Source organism: Chiloscyllium plagiosum, chromosome 31 (genome assembly GCF_004010195.1).
Source record: "Chiloscyllium plagiosum isolate BGI_BamShark_2017 chromosome 31, ASM401019v2, whole genome shotgun sequence".
Taxonomy (NCBI): Eukaryota; Metazoa; Chordata; class Chondrichthyes; order Orectolobiformes; family Hemiscylliidae; genus Chiloscyllium; species Chiloscyllium plagiosum.
In genome coordinates, this window is record NC_057740.1 from 7,978,580 (window position 1) to 7,996,126 (window position 17,547).

Genomic DNA, 17,547 nt, shown 5'->3' on the forward strand with positions numbered 1-17,547 from the left:
GTGGTAGCTGCCTCTACAGGGGGTAGCATGGTGGTTCAGTGGTCAGCACTGCTGCCTCACAGCGCCAGAAATCCGAGTTTGATTCCAGCCTCGGGCGACTGTCTGTGTGGAGTTTGCACATTCTCCCCATGTCCGTGTGGTGCTCCTGTTTCCTTCCACAATCCAAAGATGTGCAGGTTCGGTGAATTGGCGACCCTAAATTACCCATTGTATTCAGGGATAAATGTATTCAGGGAATGGATCTGGGTGGTTTACTCTTCAGAGGGTCGGTGTGGACTTGTAGGGCTGAATGGCCTGTTTCCATACTGCAGGGATTCTAGCTCAGTGCTCAACAGGAACCAAAATCTACTGTCCACTAACCAGACTTGACCAAGAAACAGTAATTTTTCTATCTGGGTGTCACTCAGCATTTATATTATTTGCCCTGCCATTATATTCTGTTTTCATTTAGCAGTGGCCATCGACCGATTTTCATGAATCAACTCATTCATAATATGGCGGATTGACCGAAAGTGAGAGATTTAAATTTATTTATTATGGGTTGGTAGATTTTGGGTGACTGGGAATCCAAAACCTGAACAAGTCTAAAGTCCGGTGGGACATTGATCCCAAGGATGCCAGATCTGGGGCACTGGATAGGTATTAAGATTTGTAAATATGGGTTGTGGAATAGCATTAAAGTACAGCTCGGACAAGACCATTGGCAAAGCTGTCGGGTGGATCCTCCTTCAGCACTGCAGATTTCCTTCTCTTGGGGTGCCAAAGCATATCTCCATTTAAGGCAGTGGGAATTTGGGGAGTGAGTCAGAGATTGGCCATTGTCACACACTCCAAGTAACTGGATCAGTAGCAAAAAGACCTGGAAGCAAATGCTTCCACTAGCCAACACTTTGTAAAGGTCCTTGATGAAATGGATCAAGAGAAGGAAGAAGATATGTTTAGAAGAGAAACTTGTAACCTTAGAAAAATGGGTATCATGAACATAGGCCACTGGCTCATTGGAGAAATACATCATGGGAAATGCCACTGGGTGTTGCAGATCAGGAAAACCCAGGATTTCACACTTAATGCCAACATTCCAAGCTCAGGGAAGGGAACAAGTTAAAAGATCATCTGGAGGTGACCTCAGCTTGATGCATGGTTGACAGACTACAACTAAAGGACAACACGGGATGGGGATGTTGTACACGAGTTAACAACTACTTGGAGTCACGTGAGAAATCAGCAGCAGGCAAGGTTGCGCTGTGCTGTGAATGCTGACTGAGTTATATGACCATACAAGCCACTGCTAACACTAGAGGGAGAAAGCACCATGGTTCTTCAGCATTCGGTTAATTATGAAAGAAGATCTTTGCTCAGCAACAGTTTGTGTGCAAAGACTTAGGTTGACTGCTTTTTAAGCTCCATGCCTTTAACTGAAGTTCTCTTTTGCCAGATGACAGTTTTTCCTGCTATGGAATATGTTGGGCAACCTGTCCAACCTATTAATAATTGTGTGAAATTGTTTAGAATTTAAAAACTCAATCTCCTGTTGCTACAACTGTGCTTCAAACTGCACAACAGATGGTTCTGAAAATTGCTCTGTAAACCTACAGTATTTGATAGAGAATTGTGGCAAGCAGTCGACAATGGAGGATTTTCCCTGGAGGGTTCCCCGCCCCCCCCCCCCCCCCGGGCACTTACCTGTACCCATCGATAAAGCTAGCGTTGATGTAATCAGAGCCCTCCACCCCACGGATTGGCTGTAGACACACTCTCGTCGTCTCGTACGGCATAATGTTAACAAGGCGGTTCTTGAACTTATTACATGGAAGATTGGCACTTATGAATCTGGACGTGTGAGCTTTGGAATTGGCCAGGCGCTGGAAAAGAAAAGCAGATGAGAATGAAGGCAGAGGCACTGAGTGAAGCGCTCCTTGTGTCCGACTGAAAGGCTGTCTTCTCCTCCACCAGCTTTCCCCACCACCACCAGGACCTACCCTCTGGTTTGATACTGCTAGCCTGAAGCCAGCCATCACAGAGGCTGGCGAAGTGGGAACACATACTGACTTGGTGAAATTTCACTTCGGTTAAACTAGACCATTAACAACACCAAGGATGGATGACATTCTGAACTCCTCCCATACACAATCACCTTTGACAACTGGGTTCACTCTGGTTGGCTGACAAGCAGGCAGCTGGATCATTCCAATTCCTTTTCTGAGGTGTCCATTCTAGCCTCACCCTGACAGGATAGCATAGGTTGGGAGTGATTGTGACAACAAATCCATCTTGATGGTCCAGCTTTCTCCTGGAGGAGCTTAACCATGAAGTGAGAAACTCTCATTAAGGTGAAGGAGCTGCGCCCAGTCTCAATGACCCTTTCAAGTCCATACCCCTCAGTGCCACAACAATATTGAAAACAACGGATTCAATTAGAGAAAATAAAACAGATAAAATTTCCTGCCACTTTTGTTTGTTTTTTATTTGGAGAATCCTGCAACCCTGCTAAGTATCACTGCTACTATTCTCTGAGCTGTGCAATGGGTGGAGCAAAGTGTAGACTGGCTTTGTCATATTTCTGATCAGCTGCTCCATCAGGAATGGGACAGTGATTTCCCTTCTTTCTCTTGCACATCCTTTTTGATTATCTTGTGACATCACAGGGCAGTGCATTAGAATGCAAGGGAAATTAATATTTAAGATGTAGAAACAAGATTCTTTAAGAAATCAGGCAGATATAAAAAGTCTCACACACTGTGCTCCATTGCTGTGGTAATCAAACTGTGTGCTCTATAAGTTAGATATTGTCCTGAATCCCGTCATCCTTCAGCGTTTAGGCAATTCACTGCTTTCTGTTCTTGTTTACTGATTGCTCTGAATTTTGTAGAGTTTTGGAAAAGGTTCTCCTCATTAATGGCTAAGTCCTAAATCCAAATATCAATACCTGCAAGGACTAACAACTGATGCTGGATGTGTGTTAATGAGAATGATTGATTTAAACTTAATATGTGGGCTCTCAGGCACCATAGAGTGACTAAAGAAAATAAAAGCCTCAGAGACTTCCATCTCATCATCTAAGGGACTGAAACTACCTTTCATTGTACTCAAAGTGGAAACGTAACTTTTTAAGTGTTTGAGCTACGGTTCAACTGCAAATTTTCTTCTGGGGGGTAAATCATGATTTCAGCTGTTAATGATCAAAAGGCTGGTTTCAGTCTAATTTTGGAAATCGCTTGGTTCACTGTCTGACCCCATTGTGTCATTTCTGCTGCACTAATCAGCCGGATGGATCATTGCTGGTAATGAACAGCTGCAGCAATTGGAAATCGATAATATTGGTATCCTGTTGATTGTCTTGACTCCAGGTGACTAAACTGGACTAAGTTGCAACTCCTATTTGTTTTCGAACATGGAAGTATTTCTCCTGACCCCGGACATACATATTCTCTCTTTTTCTCTCTCTCTCACACACACAAACATGCAATTATTCTGCAGGGGAAAACTGAAATCAGTGCAGGACTCCCACTCCCAATTATTATTCAATTTAGGATCAAATTCTTCTGTCTGTCTGTCTCCCTCTCCCTTTGATCTTTACTACTCCATCACTGCCTCTAGTGTCTAACCAAAAGAGCTAAAATTTCCATATGAAACCTCCCTGCTCACAACTCACCAAGGCTCCTTTGACAGCATCTTCCAAACCTGCAGCCTCTACCATCTAGATGGACAAGGGCAGTAAATATGATCATAAGATAATAAGCAATAGGAACGGGAGAAGGCTGTTCAGCCCCTTGGGCCTGCCCCACCATTCAATAGGATCAAGAGCTGATCCATTATTCCTCACATCCACTTTCTTCCCTTTCCCTAATACCTTTGGTTCTCCTACTTATCAAAAATCGACCTAACTCAGCCTTAAAATACACACAAGAACTCTGCCTCCACAGCTCTCTGTGGCAAGGAGCTCCAAAGACTCTCAACCTCCGAAAGTAAACATTCCTCCTCATCTTAGTCTTACACTGGCACCCGTTTATTCTGAGATGATGCAGTCTTGTCCAAGACTCTCCCATGAGGGGAAATATCCTCTCAGCATTTACCCCGCCAAGTCTCTTAAGAATCCGATAGGTTTAAATGAGATCATCTCTCATTTCCACTAAACTCCAGCAAATACAGTCCCAACCGGTTTGAGCTTTGATCATAAAACAATCCCTCCATACTGGGGACCATCTGAGTGGACCTTCTGTGAACAGCCTCCAGTGAATAAGGGGACCAAAACTGTTCACAGCACTCCAGATGTGTTCTCACGAGCACCTTGTACAGTTCCAGTAAGACTTCCCTACACTTATACTCCAACCCCCTTGAAATAAGGGCCAACATTCCATGAGTCTTCCTGATTTCCTGCTACAGCTGTGTGCTAGCTTTCTGTGCTTTGTGCACAAGCCCCTTTGCATTGCAGCTATCTTCAACTTTTCTCCATTTCTCTGGTCTTTTGTTCTCCCTTTTAAAATGAACAACTTGGCATTTTTCCACATTATATTCCACTTGTCAACTTTTTCCCCACTTACTTATCACTATCTCCTGTAAACTGTTTGTATCCCTCTCGCAACAAGCCTTTCCACCTATTTTTGAGTCATACCTGCAAGTTTCCTTCCAAGTCAGACACCATCCTTACTTGGAATTATACCACAGGTCCTTCAGTGTTACTGGGTCAAACTTCAGGAACTCTCTCCCTACCTGTGCTCTGAATGTACATACCCATCATGGACTGCTGCAGATTAATAAGACAGCTCATTACCATTTTCTGGAGGACAATTAGACACAGGGAATAAATGTTGGTACAGTCAGCAATGCAAGGCACTGCTGCAATACAGTCACATTGCATTAATGAATTAGAAAGAGTCACTTAAAATTGTTTTTATTTTCCAGATGCTTTTTAAAATGTGTCTCTTTTTGTCATTGGTCTCCACATGTAACCCTGGTGTCAAATTTTGTTTAACAGTGCTCTGGTGAAACACCTTGGAATATTTTATTATGCTAAAAGGCATTATATAAAAACAAGTTTTTACAGTTATTGTTGAGTCTTGGCTCACATGATGAAAAGTTATCGCCTGGGGAGCTGCCTCTGGCCAGTCGATTAAATTGATTTTACAATACCCAAGTATTCCATTGCAAACCTCTTGAAACAGTTACTTTGAGTGAACTCAACCCAATCTCAAAACCACCCCCAATAGTTAAGGTGGAGGTAAATTTAATCTGGCAGCAGGAAGGTTATTAAACTGGTGCTGGGGCTTGTATCAATGATTCCATGGGTGGTCTGGGACTGGTAAATGCACATGAACAATCGCGATTTGCTGGAGGGTCTGAGATAGGTCTGTGGCATTTCAGCTTTCGTTTACAATTCTAAAGGCTTTTGGCTGCACTTCACCATCAGGGTTAATTTTGAGAAGAGTCTTCAAATCCCTGCACATTCACCTGCGTTCAACAACAACCTGCTCTGGAGGGGACTGCCCCCTCCCTGCTTCACAACAATTCTCCACACAGACGTGCTCGCCTGGTTTTTATTTTACATTTAAGGATGGACCTAGTTACTGGCACTAGTTGGTACCTACCCAGCTTTGGGATAGTGAAGATTGCAGCTCCCGGAAAGTCAGAGTTAATAAAGTGTGGAACTGGAAAAAGCACAGCCGGTAAAGCAGCATTAGAGCAGCAGGAGAGTCAACATTTCAAGTTGTGACCTTTCACCTGATGAAAGGCCCCGACCTGAAACGTTGACTCGCCTGCTCCGCTGATGCTGCTTGACCTGATGTGCTCTTCCCAGCTCCACACTTCACCTAACCAGCTTTGACCATCTGCCTGCCATCCTTTAGCTTGATGGTGACCCCATCTTTTAGTCAGGAATTAGTCATCTGGGGAATATCACATTGAGTTGACTGTTTCCCACACTCTGTGGGATTTTGACCCCTAGTACTCTGAGAGCCCCATTTATCCAACTGCCCTCATTCCAATGACTGGTCTTTCCCGATTAATCCCTGCCACCTCAAACTGCTTTCTAAATTGCTGTTGTTAACTGCCACTGTCTTCAAAAGCTACCTCAAATGTCCCTTTATTAACATCATGACATGCCCTCAGTGCTAAATTTCCTTCACGTCTTGTTTGACTCGAAATGTTAACTCTCTTTCTCTCTCCACAGATGCTACGAGACTTACGGAGATCATTCAACATTCTCTGTCTTCGTTTCTTGATTCTCTCTTTCTCCCTACTAAAATGCACGTAAGCATCAATTGCTTATGTATAGAACCTGTTATAAGTTGCGCCTTCCTACCGACAGGACTTGGCTGTAATAGTGTAATCTTATCGGAGTAGGATTCTTGTTAACTAAGTACAGCAAGGCAGAAAATTAATCATACTCTGACCAGGCAACCGTATCTTATACTAACTGTCCCACTGCATGCAAACACACATTTCTTCCACTTTGATATCCCCATATTCTGCATCTACAAGTTACTGAAATGTGCAGATTTCTTATCTTCTGAACACAAGCTCACAACGTTTTACTATATAAAACTGAATTTTTAGGAAGGACATAATTGGTACAGTACAGATAAGGAGTGCTATTGATTGGAAAACTATCTCTAGGTTCCTGTCCCAGATTAATGAGATGAAAGTATTTGCAGTCTTCAAAGCTTAAATGTGTTGCTGGAAAAGCGCAGCAGGTCAGGCAGCATCAAAGGAGCAGGAGAATCGACGTTTCGGGGATAAGCCCAAGCTCAGAGTTGAATTTATGTTGGGTTGCTTTGACTAACTTCTGTGTGATTTGGACTCTTGATGCCTCAAACCTTTCCTTGGAATGACATTTAATTTTAGGTCGGCCTGATTTGCTCACAGGACAGCCACTGCTCCTCTTAACCAATGGGCTATGATCTGCTGTGCTTTTCCAGCACCACTCTAATCTAGACTATGATATAATACATCAGGTGGGTGTTCTCCTGAGGCTGCAGTACATTATTGAAGCAGAGTTAAGGGAGCTGAACTTGCATCTAACTACATTCTACTTGATCTGGAAGAACTTGATATTGAAAGTAGGGGTGTAAGAATTGTATTGCACTTTTAACTTTCACCATGTTGAGTGTGGAATCATACCAAATTTAATAAATGAATCTAACTGGAAATCCTACAAAATATCCTTTGAAATAATCAAGTGTCAATATTGTCTGCCTTTATATGAGCTATCAAATATAATGCCACATAGTTCCAGTTAATTCACTGATATTCACTCTTAATCAGTTGGTAGCATTTGTGTGAGGCACTTGGTCGTAGCTTCCAGTGCTGAGCATGGAATCTGAGCTGATATTTTAGTGCAATGTTGAGGGAGTGCTGCATTGTTGGAGTTGTCTTCTTTCAGACAACATTGCAAAGCGAGGCTTTGGTAGCCCGCTCAGGTCGATCTAAAGAAATCTCTGGGCAGGCTCAACATTTCGAGACAAAAAAACTGCAGGTGCTGGAATCCAAGATAGACAAGCAGGAGGCTCGAAGAGTACAGCAAGCCAGGCAGCATCAAGAGGTGGAGAAGTCAACCTTTGGGGTGTAACCCTTCTTCAGGACTGCTTCTTCAGGCTCAATGTTCCTCCCTCGCCCATGATCACCACAAAAAGATTTTTGTGGTGTATTGGACTTTTGACTTTATAATTTCCTGATTCAATAAGGGTACCATTTCTGGGATAAGAGCTTAAGCAGGATCCCAGTCGAAACTCTCGAGCATAGAGTCATAGAATCTCTATAGTATGGAAGCAGGCCATTCTGCTCATCAAGTCATGGGCAAAAGGGATGTTTTCCCACTGCTTTGGTTCTTTTTTAACCCCCAAATGACACATGAAGATGGTGATTGAGCCATTTATCTCCTGGCTGTTTGTAGAAACCTTGCTGTGGTAAATTAATTACTGCATTTCCCACATTACAAGAGTCCTTGAAAAGTTCTTCATTGTTTATGAAGTATTTTGGGATGGTCCAAGACATGGTAGGCTGCTACATAAATGCAAGCTCTTGTTTCTTCCTCATAGCACAGTTAGAGTTAGTTAACAAAAGTGCATGTACACCTCATTTAGTTATAACTTTCCGTTTCAGGAGGGATTGCTACAAGCTTTTAAAATCTGCACTGGACGAACTGTCTAAGGAGAAACTGCAGTAGTCTTCTGCCTTTTGATTTTGCTAAGCAAAGATATGGCGAGATAATCGGTTCAATTGTCAGGCTGTTCTCAGTTAATTGATCTTAGCCGAGACAGGCATTCCTGTGCCAGACAGCAGAAAACCCAGCCAGTGTTCCCATTCTCTAGGACTATCTAGCGACTTCTGGAAAAAGGGTCTGTCAGATGAAGATTGAATTGCGCTTGACTGTAATGTCCTCACAATCCATCTCACACTGGGTTTACAGATGTAGAATTGCTATTCTGTGAAATCATTCAGGATGACCAACCATCAATGGAATCCTAAACACAGAAGTGTTCTAGGATTCAACCTGCCTACGGCATTAAGTGGCATAAATAGGGCATTGAAGTTGCTGGAAGGGTGGCATGTTCCTGTCCCAATTAAAAGGGAGTGGAAAGAACCAGGGATGGTCTTCCCATTCCATCATGAATCGAGGCCCTTAAACAGGCCATTAATGTCCACTTAAAGACTGCTGCTGCATTCACCTAGTGGTAGGTAAGTGATTCATCAGGCGGGAAGTCTGAAAAGCAAAGCCTGTTTGTGGGGTTGCTTGCAACTTATAGGAGGGGTAGCCCCTCATTCAAAGGCAGAAGTGGGGACTGCAGATGCTGGAGATTAGAGTCAAGATTAGAGTGGTGCTGGAAAAGCACAGCAGCTCAGGCAGCATCCAAGGAACAGGAAAAACCAACGTTTCGGGCAAAACTCCTTCCTGATGAAGGGCTTTTGCTTGAAACATCGATTTTTCCTCATTCAAAGGTGTTCAGTGACTGATTGAGAGACATGGCATCGAGTAGGAGAGTGGGCAGGGTTACTGCTGAGAGCAACCTCATCGCTGCCTTTGCTGTCAATCTCACTCAGCCTGACCCCATGACTCCCCTCCTGTCGTCACTCATCCATAACCTGGGACCCTCTGTGATCCTGGACCCCATCTGGCTGCAGTGCCAGCAACAGCCACTGCCTCCTCAATGGTGCGAGCAAGCAATGGAGTGGCTGGAAGCTCTTGGTGTGTGGGCCTACTGTGTCCAGAGTCCTTAATCCTGGGAAGACCCATCACTGCTTGACTGACATGTAGTGCAGCAAGTCTTCTTGAAAAATGGCAACAGAGGATTCTCGCTGGTTCTTCAGCTAGTAGGTGAGCTCACGGTCAGCCATGTTAAATGTCACCTCAAGAATCGATTTAACGGGGGCTGGGAACCATTATATAAAAACCCAGCAAAATTATCATCCCTGGATCCTCCAGGTTATCTGCTATTAGGACAGTGAACACTTGTACACCCCAGCCTCCCTCCCACCTGTACCAGAACAATGTGGTCAGTCTTCTTACCTTGAACTCTAGCTCCATTCCTGTAACGTGCTCTCCTGTCTCAACCTGCGTGAGTTTCTGAATGTATGAGAACAAGTTCCTGGCCATCACCTCTGTGGTCCCACAAGCCACTGCTTCCAGCAGTGCATCATGGATAAAAATGTACTGATCCTCTGTCTGCACCATGTAGTTCCGCTGTGACCTCATCAATGTCACGTGGCCATAGATGTCAACTGTCTTCTCGTGTTTTATTCTCTCGAGCATCGCGTCAATGACAATGAAACAGCCGGTTCGACCAACTCCAGCACTGAAAGATGAGTTGAAATAATTCAGCTTGTGTTTATGGGACTGTTCCCCCCCAGGATGGCATGAAGGAGATTTTAGACTTTAACAGCTCTAATTGCTTTGCACTTTTTATTCATGTAATAACTTTGTTCCACAACTGGTTCTCGTGTCCCTGACCTAGACTAATGAAAGATGTCAGACAGATCCTTGCTGCTGGGTGAGGCCCATGAGCCAACAGCTGACTGGATGTCTGTCCTCGCACATGACAAATGGGCTTATGAGCAAGATGCTGGACGATTAATACTGTGGAAATGCCAGGCATAAGAATGATAATCAGGCCTTGCAAATACCTTTAAACAAATGGAGCAGCGCTTGTTTTTCCAAATGCATATTTAATCCAAAATGAGTATTAGTCCCACCAAATGAGAATTGACAGGCCTGCAACACAGGCTGAATTCTCATCAAGTAACTAAGTGGGCAGCAGGGACTGGAGATAATCGATTCTATATTTTAAAACAAAAACTTTTGTTCTATGCTTAGATTTTAGCAGGTGTACAGATGGATTTAATAATGGACAGTTTTTTTGTGGTGACCAGTAAAAGATTGGTATTAAACACCTCAATCAGAATAGGTTACTGATACTGTCCAAAATGGAAGACATGTATTTATTTCAATAGTTAGGATTAAAGATTGATAACTGGGGCGGCACGGTGGCACAGTGGTTAGCACTGCTGCCTCACAGCGCCAGAGACCTGGATTCAATTCCCGCCTCGGGCAACTGACTGGAGTTTGCACATTCTCCCCGTGTCTCAGTGGGTACCCTCTGCGTGCTCCGGTTTCCTCCCACAGTCCAAAAATGTGCAGGTTAGGTGAATTGGCCATGCTAAATTGCCCGTAGTGTTAGGTGAAGGGGTAAATGTAGGGGAATGGGTCTGGGTGGGTTGCTCTTCAGAAGGTCGGTGTGGACTTGTTGGGCCGAGGGGCCTGATTCCACACTGTAAGTAATCTAATCTAAAAAAAACTGTAGCCAGGATAGACCTGGAAAGCAGAAATTATGTTTGTTTTAGAAATTAAATATGTTGGCGTAGCGACTGTTGGGAGTTTCATTTCCCTGTAACCACTGAGCACACAATGCATTTGGTGCTCGAGATGAAATGTGCAATTTCATCTTTCTCCTAAATAAAATACAAGTCAGTGTGGAGTGTAGTCAATGTTTTCTAGGGATGACTACGACAGTTATCTATTTCTACCCAGCTGGATTACAGCCTTCTATTAACACATTTCTATGTAGTTGTCTATTTCATTTGCATTTGGCCATAACCAGGAATAGCCTGTAACCAGGAATATAGGACTTTTGTGGACTTCCCAATGGATTGGCAACTGTGATAAGGTGTACTCCTGGAGTTTCTCTCTGCACTTCAGTCATCAGTCAAATCTACCTTTGTGATGCACTGCACACTCCTGCCAATTGGAAAGCATAAAAAACTCAATACACAATTCAATAGCCAGTCTGTCTATCAAACAGTACTTATTTCTAATATTCAATATTTTTATGTCAAATAAAAAGAAATACTTAAAGAAAATGACAGTTTTATTTCAATATTGCTAGGATGTTTTGTTCACATAGTCAATTTTTGCAGACCACAGGCTAATCCTGGAGGGTTGGCAACATCTCCTTTTCAGCTGTGCTGGTATAAATCTAGAGTATCACCAGCTCACACAGTTTTCCCTTTGGTCAAAGGAATTACTTCTGCTACAAAGGAAAGATTTGATATAAGGTTAACTTCGATTTATAACCTCAGCAGTCAACCCCTGACTCACACCAGTGGCAATCACAGCAGTGACTTAATCATCATTCAATCTGATGTGAAAGGGCTGGAGGCACATAACATGGAAGTCACCAAAATAAGAGAATAATCCTACCTGCAGTGCACCACCACCGGTCCAGCATCAGGAGGATTGCAGGTTTTTACTCGCCTCAGGAATGCCAGGAAAGGGGTTGGATACTCCGGGACCCCATGATCTGGCCATGCTGTGAACTGAAATTGACGAACCTCTCTCTTCTCACTGGAACCATTCTGCTCAGGAGAGAAACAACTTTGCCTTTAGAAGTGGTTCAGAGATTTGGTCAAACACATAAGACACTCACATACATGTGTGTTTCACAAGAATCCTGCTCCGAATAGGGTGATGCAGTAAATCAATGCGTTGTGGAGAGAGACAGCAGGACGTCCAAGCAGTACTAATCCTCAATTAGGGAGTTACACTTACTTTTGAAATAAAAAGTAGAATTTCTTACTTGGTTTCAATCAGTTTTTAATTTCTCATATAGCAGTAAATATTCGCTCATAACTCATTTAGGATCTGCAGCAGGAGTGAGGTATTTAACTGGCCTCCATTCGGAGCCCCCTCCTTAAACACGCATTGTGGCAATCCAGGTGCTAAACACTCATACCCTGTTAATACTGGCTTTCTTTTATTTTTGCAAAGATTCTTTTAAACTTATGATTAGGGAAGTGCAACAAAAACTCAGTGGTACTCGAATTATATGATGGAATAAAGGACTAAAATAAAATGCAATATTCCAGAGCTCAGGGGAGTATATGAGGCTACACTAGCTGATTATCTATCACAGCTGTTTCCAAGATGATTGCATTATTGGTTTTTTTTTAGGGCTCATGTCTGAAGGATCGTGAAAATAGGTTTGTCTACAGTGCTAGTAAGGCAACTGAACCTGTTTTTCTTTTAACTATTTAAAACCACATGTTGGAAATCATAATGGTTTCAGCTAAACGTGATGTGTGTATGGAACGAGCTGCCAGATGAAGTGGTGGAGGAGGCTACAATTACAACATTTGAAAGGAATCTGGGTGAGTAAATGAATAGAAGAGTTTAGAGGGATATGGATCAAATGCTGGCAAATGAGACTCGATTAGATTGGGATGTCTCGTTGGCATATACGACTTGACTGAGGATCTGTTTCTGTGCTTTATGACTCTAAGTCTCTATAAACAGCCAAGGTTGACAATTGCTGGATTTACTGGAACTCGCATTTCTGGGTGTTTGGCTGCCTAGAGCTTGGCTATTTTGATATAGTTGGGAATTCAGTTGGGGTGTATCTGGAGAACAAATAAGAACCCCAGATGGCCCTTTACCATCTTTATGAGCAACGCTTTTTAGGAACTTATGAAATAGTTGTAAAAGTTATTCTCCCTGAAAGGCTTCTAAATTAATTCCTCTGAACATCTCACGAATGAGCAAAGTCTGAAGATCCCAGTGACAACCTTCTGTGCTGAGTGACCCATCTACATGTGCAAGGACACCCGGCTTCTTTCCTTCAAGAGCTAACCATTATTTGGCAAAAGTGTTTTTTCAAACTTAATCTCTGCAGAGTAAATCTTTCCTTTGTCAGGAAATTCCCCACCATACACTCACACTGAGGCATTCTTTAGAAAGAAGAATCATTGACACCCTACAGTGCGGAAGCAGGCCATTCAGCCCATCGAGTCCACACTAACCTTCCGAAGAGCATCCTACCCAGACTCATTCCCCTACCCCATCACCTTACATTTCCCATAGCTAACCCTAGAATAGAATATCCTTTATCTGCACATCCTTGGACACTATGGGCAATTTTCCATGGCCAATCCATCCAACCTGCACATCTGTGGACTGTGAGAGAAAACCAGAGCACTGGAGGAAACCCACGCAGACACGGGGAGAATGTGCAAACTCCACACAGTCAGTCATCCAAGGGTGGAATTGAACCTAGGTCCTTGGTGCTGCGAGGCAGCAGTGCTAACCACTGAGCCACCATGCTGTCCTGAGTCTCTTGTTTTGGCCTGTCGGTCATAATGTGAATTGCTTTTGAATGCTTCTGTGAAGCACCTTGGGATGCTTAATGTTAAAGATGCTACGTAAATACAAGTTAATGTTGTGCTAAGTGCAAGCTTTCAAATTATATATAGAAGAAGGAGTCAGATTCTGCTCACGTTTGACACTGGCAACCTCTGTGTAGTATCTGGGGATTGTTAAGCAGCTACCTGTAAATTGATTGTTTGATGCCCTTTCAGTATTCAGGACAGTTGACTTGAAGGGGTAGGCCAATTTAAAGACAGTTTCATGTTGGAAGCGAAATGGTATGACTGTGTTTCGAATGGAAAACTTAATTCATGTGAAAAGTATATTCACACGAGCCAGCCTCCAGTGAGGCTGCTCATGATAAGTCAGCGAATGTATTCGATCACATGATCTGAAGCAAGATGCCTGAAGAGTGAAAAAGTCCAACAAGCAGTGAGCAATGTAAGAACTTTTAATACAAGAAAGGTGAATTACTTGAAGGTATTAAATTACTGGAGAACTAACTTTCCGATTGATATGGGTTCTAGATTAAGAATTGGGAGGTTCTGAAAGTCTGGAACATACACAGATACTAATCTCTCTGCCCTCAATGGACTATATTCCTGACATTGTACTCTGATTTCCTCTGCTCAATCTTTTATATTATCTGGGTGAACCACCAATCAGTCAGATGGAACATCTTTTGACAATAAAATATGTGAATTAAAATTTGCAACGTGTTTTAGATCATGCAGCAACCAACTTCAAACCTCCCTCAGGCAAAGAGATGTTTGGTGGGGGAGGGGCAGGGTGGAATAAAATCATTGACAGTCATTGCTTCAGAATGGTTTCCAGTGTTTTATGGAAGGTGGGGGTGTGAGGCCATCAGGTAAGGAGACAGTCGGGGTTTGGTCATGGTGGCATTTGTGTGCTGTCAGACCACTTCACAATAACGAAGAAGAGAAAGGTCATGACTGAAGAGATGCCAGTTGTAGTCAGCAATGTGACGGCAGATTCAAAGCAGAATCCGCTTATCTGCTCCCAAAGCAGAGGAGTAGCTTTGGGACTGAGAGGCGGGCTGAAAACAAGAAATAAAACGCTACTCTTGCAAACAATGTACAGATGAAGTGTTGGGCCATTTTCATATGGTTCACTCATTACTCATTTGACAAGAATTCTCTTCCAAGGAGCCTTTCGCTGCAAGAGCCTGAAACTCCACTGTGCAACTCTCAGGGTGGAAGGATGCCTCAGTGTTGCTCTCAGACTGCAGCCTCTCCTGCTGTGGGTGAAGACCAGTTTGATCCATTAGAACAGATCAGTTAAAAACGCCCATCTAAGATCACTGCAGCATCTGGAGAATATTCTCCTTCATTTACACTAGTGAGGATGGAGAATTCTCAGATCTCATGTACTCAGTAAACAATTGCTAATGTGTATTGTATTTGGGAACTCTATTCAGTGCCCCCCCACTACCCCACCAAGTAAGAAACAAGAGGCTTCGAACCTTAATCATTCTGAACAGGAAGGCTCCAACAATTCAACATTTTCATGATGTTATAATGCACGCAAACCTACTTCTGGTATGGTCGTAGAGACAGCACAGGAACAGACCTTTTGGTTCAACTCATCCATGCCGACCAGATATCCTAAATTAATCTAGTCCCATTTGCCAGCTTTTGGCCCATATCCCTCTGAACCCTTCTCATTCATATACCCATCCAGATGCCTTTTAAATCCTGTAATTGTACTAGCCTCCAGTACTTCCTCTGGCAGCTCATTCCATAAGCGCACCACTTCGGAGAGAAAAAGTTGCCCCTTAGGTTCCTTTTAAATCTTTCCCCTCTCACCTTAAACCTATGCTCTCTAGTTTTAGACTCCCCTATCTGAGGACGAGACCTTGACTATTCACCCTAACCATCCCCCCCTCATGATTTTATATACTTCTACAAGGTCACCCCTCAGCCTCCGATGTTCCAGGTAAAGTGGCCCCAGCCTATTCAGCCTCTCCCTATAGCTCAAACCCTCCAAACCCAGCAACATCCTGTAACTCTTTTCTGCACCTTTTCGTCTTGTCTATTTTGTTATGTTTCTTCCCCAGTAAAACTTCCATGACAAATAAAAAGTATGAATTGTAAGTGTGAACTAACAGGACAATGTTCCAGGACAAATGGTTCACACTGCTTCAGCTGACCTTTAACATATTTTTGTTGAAGTAGACCGTAATGATGATATCACTGGAGGGTTTGTCTTCATGGGTTATTGAAAACTGTGCTATCTTGAAATTTAGGATTCAACTTCTGTGACTATTGCACTCCCTCACAATCAGCCATCCTGAGCCAGTGCCCAAAGTTAAATTAATCAAATGTTAAATTCCAGAATGCCAGCTGATGAAGGATGGAAATGCAGCCAATTTGACACACTTTTTAAAAATGTATTTGCAGAGTTACATGTTGGCCTGTTATCCATCTCCTAAAACAACAGCCACAGCTGCAACCTGTGCGTATTTATAAATAAATTATTTTTAATCAACTTGTTTGGACATGGCTCTGGGGCAGATGGGACTTGAACCCAGACCTTCTGGTCCACAGATAGGAACATTACTACTGTGCCATAGGATCCTTTACAAGGGCACAAGTGAATCTCCAGGTAATGTCCATTACCTGCCTCAAATTAAACCCTACTTAAACTTAATATTAACAAAGAATAATTACAATGGGGGTCTTGTTGTGTAGTGGCAATGTCTCTACTTCTGGGCCAGAAGTCCTGAGTTCAAGTTCCACCTACTCCGAGGTATGTTGCGACATGACTGAACGGACTGGCTTTAAAAAAAAGCTGCTCAACCAAAACAAGAATTCACACACCAACAGAAGTGGACAGATCAACAAAAACAGAAATTGCTGCACAAACTCAGCAGGTCTGGCATCCCCGATGGAGAGAAGTTAATGCTTATAAGTCGTCTGACCCCAGTTGTCTTGTTTTATTAAAATGGACAGATGTCTCTTGAACTCATCCAAACCTGATATTGTGATAATCCGCATTGCTCAACAGTCTTAATCTCATTCATGACAGGCATGGGCCCATTGCATAAAACTGGCTGCACTTCATTCGGGCTGACCGAATTAGGATGGTACGGTGGCCCAGTAATTGGCACTGCTTCCTCACGGTGCCAGGGAGTCAGGTTTGATTACATCTTTGGGTAACTGTGTGGTGTTTGCACATACTGCCAGTGTCTGCGTGGGTTTCTTCCGGTTTCCTCCCACAGTCTAAAGATGTGCAGATTAGATGGATTAACCATGGGAACTGCAGCATTACAAGGGGTAGGGTGGTGTGAGCGGGATGCACTTCAGAGGGGCAGTGTGGACTTGACGGGCCGAATGGTCTGCTTCCACACTATAGGGATTCTAAGAGTTGGCAAGACGTTGGTAGAGTAGATGTGCTCATCGGTGGTTGGTGTTGGGGCAGAGTTGAGACAGCTTCACTTTGCATCTATATACGGCAAGTCTGGTTGGGTTAGGGCTATTTGATGATGTTGGGGGTTCCTTATTGTTCCAGTTACAGCATCAAAAACACTCACTTTAAACAATATAAGATTCACTCTAGTTTCAAAAAAACAATGAACAGACTACTTTACAGATCAATGTTAGTTTAAGTCCAGATGGTTGGGATCCCTCAAAAGTATCAATAATTATCAATATAAAACTCAGCAGGTAAACTGTATGTACAGATGAAGAGATTTGAGATCAATTCATGGATTTGGAGTATGTAGAAGAAGAAAAAAGGGAGAAGTAATCCACTTTCCTCAAACATCGAAGGAGGAAATTAGTTTGCTGCGTGACTGCTCGTCATTGGTTATGTTTATGTTTAAATACTAGACTGATGGACAGTTACAGGGCAGAAGGAGGCTATTGAACTACCTGGTTTCTGCTGGTTAACAAAGACCA

General features: G+C 43.1%; 1 protein-coding gene across 18 annotated transcripts in view; it reads right to left on the reverse strand.

The window, feature by feature from the left end:
• LOC122565203 (receptor-type tyrosine-protein phosphatase S-like) overlaps positions 1 to 17,547 on the reverse strand; it is a 210,088-nt gene that overhangs the window by 30,582 nt on the left and 161,959 nt on the right. For all 18 annotated transcript variants that reach the window (XM_043720928.1, XM_043720933.1, XM_043720934.1 and 15 more), the window contains 3 exons: positions 11,690 to 11,844; positions 9,503 to 9,788; positions 1,684 to 1,862 (listed from right to left, as the gene is read on the reverse strand). In XM_043720928.1, the coding sequence (XP_043576863.1) occupies positions 1,684 to 1,862; positions 9,503 to 9,788; positions 11,690 to 11,844 (620 nt within the window). The remainder of the gene's footprint in view (positions 1 to 1,683; positions 1,863 to 9,502; positions 9,789 to 11,689; positions 11,845 to 17,547) is intronic.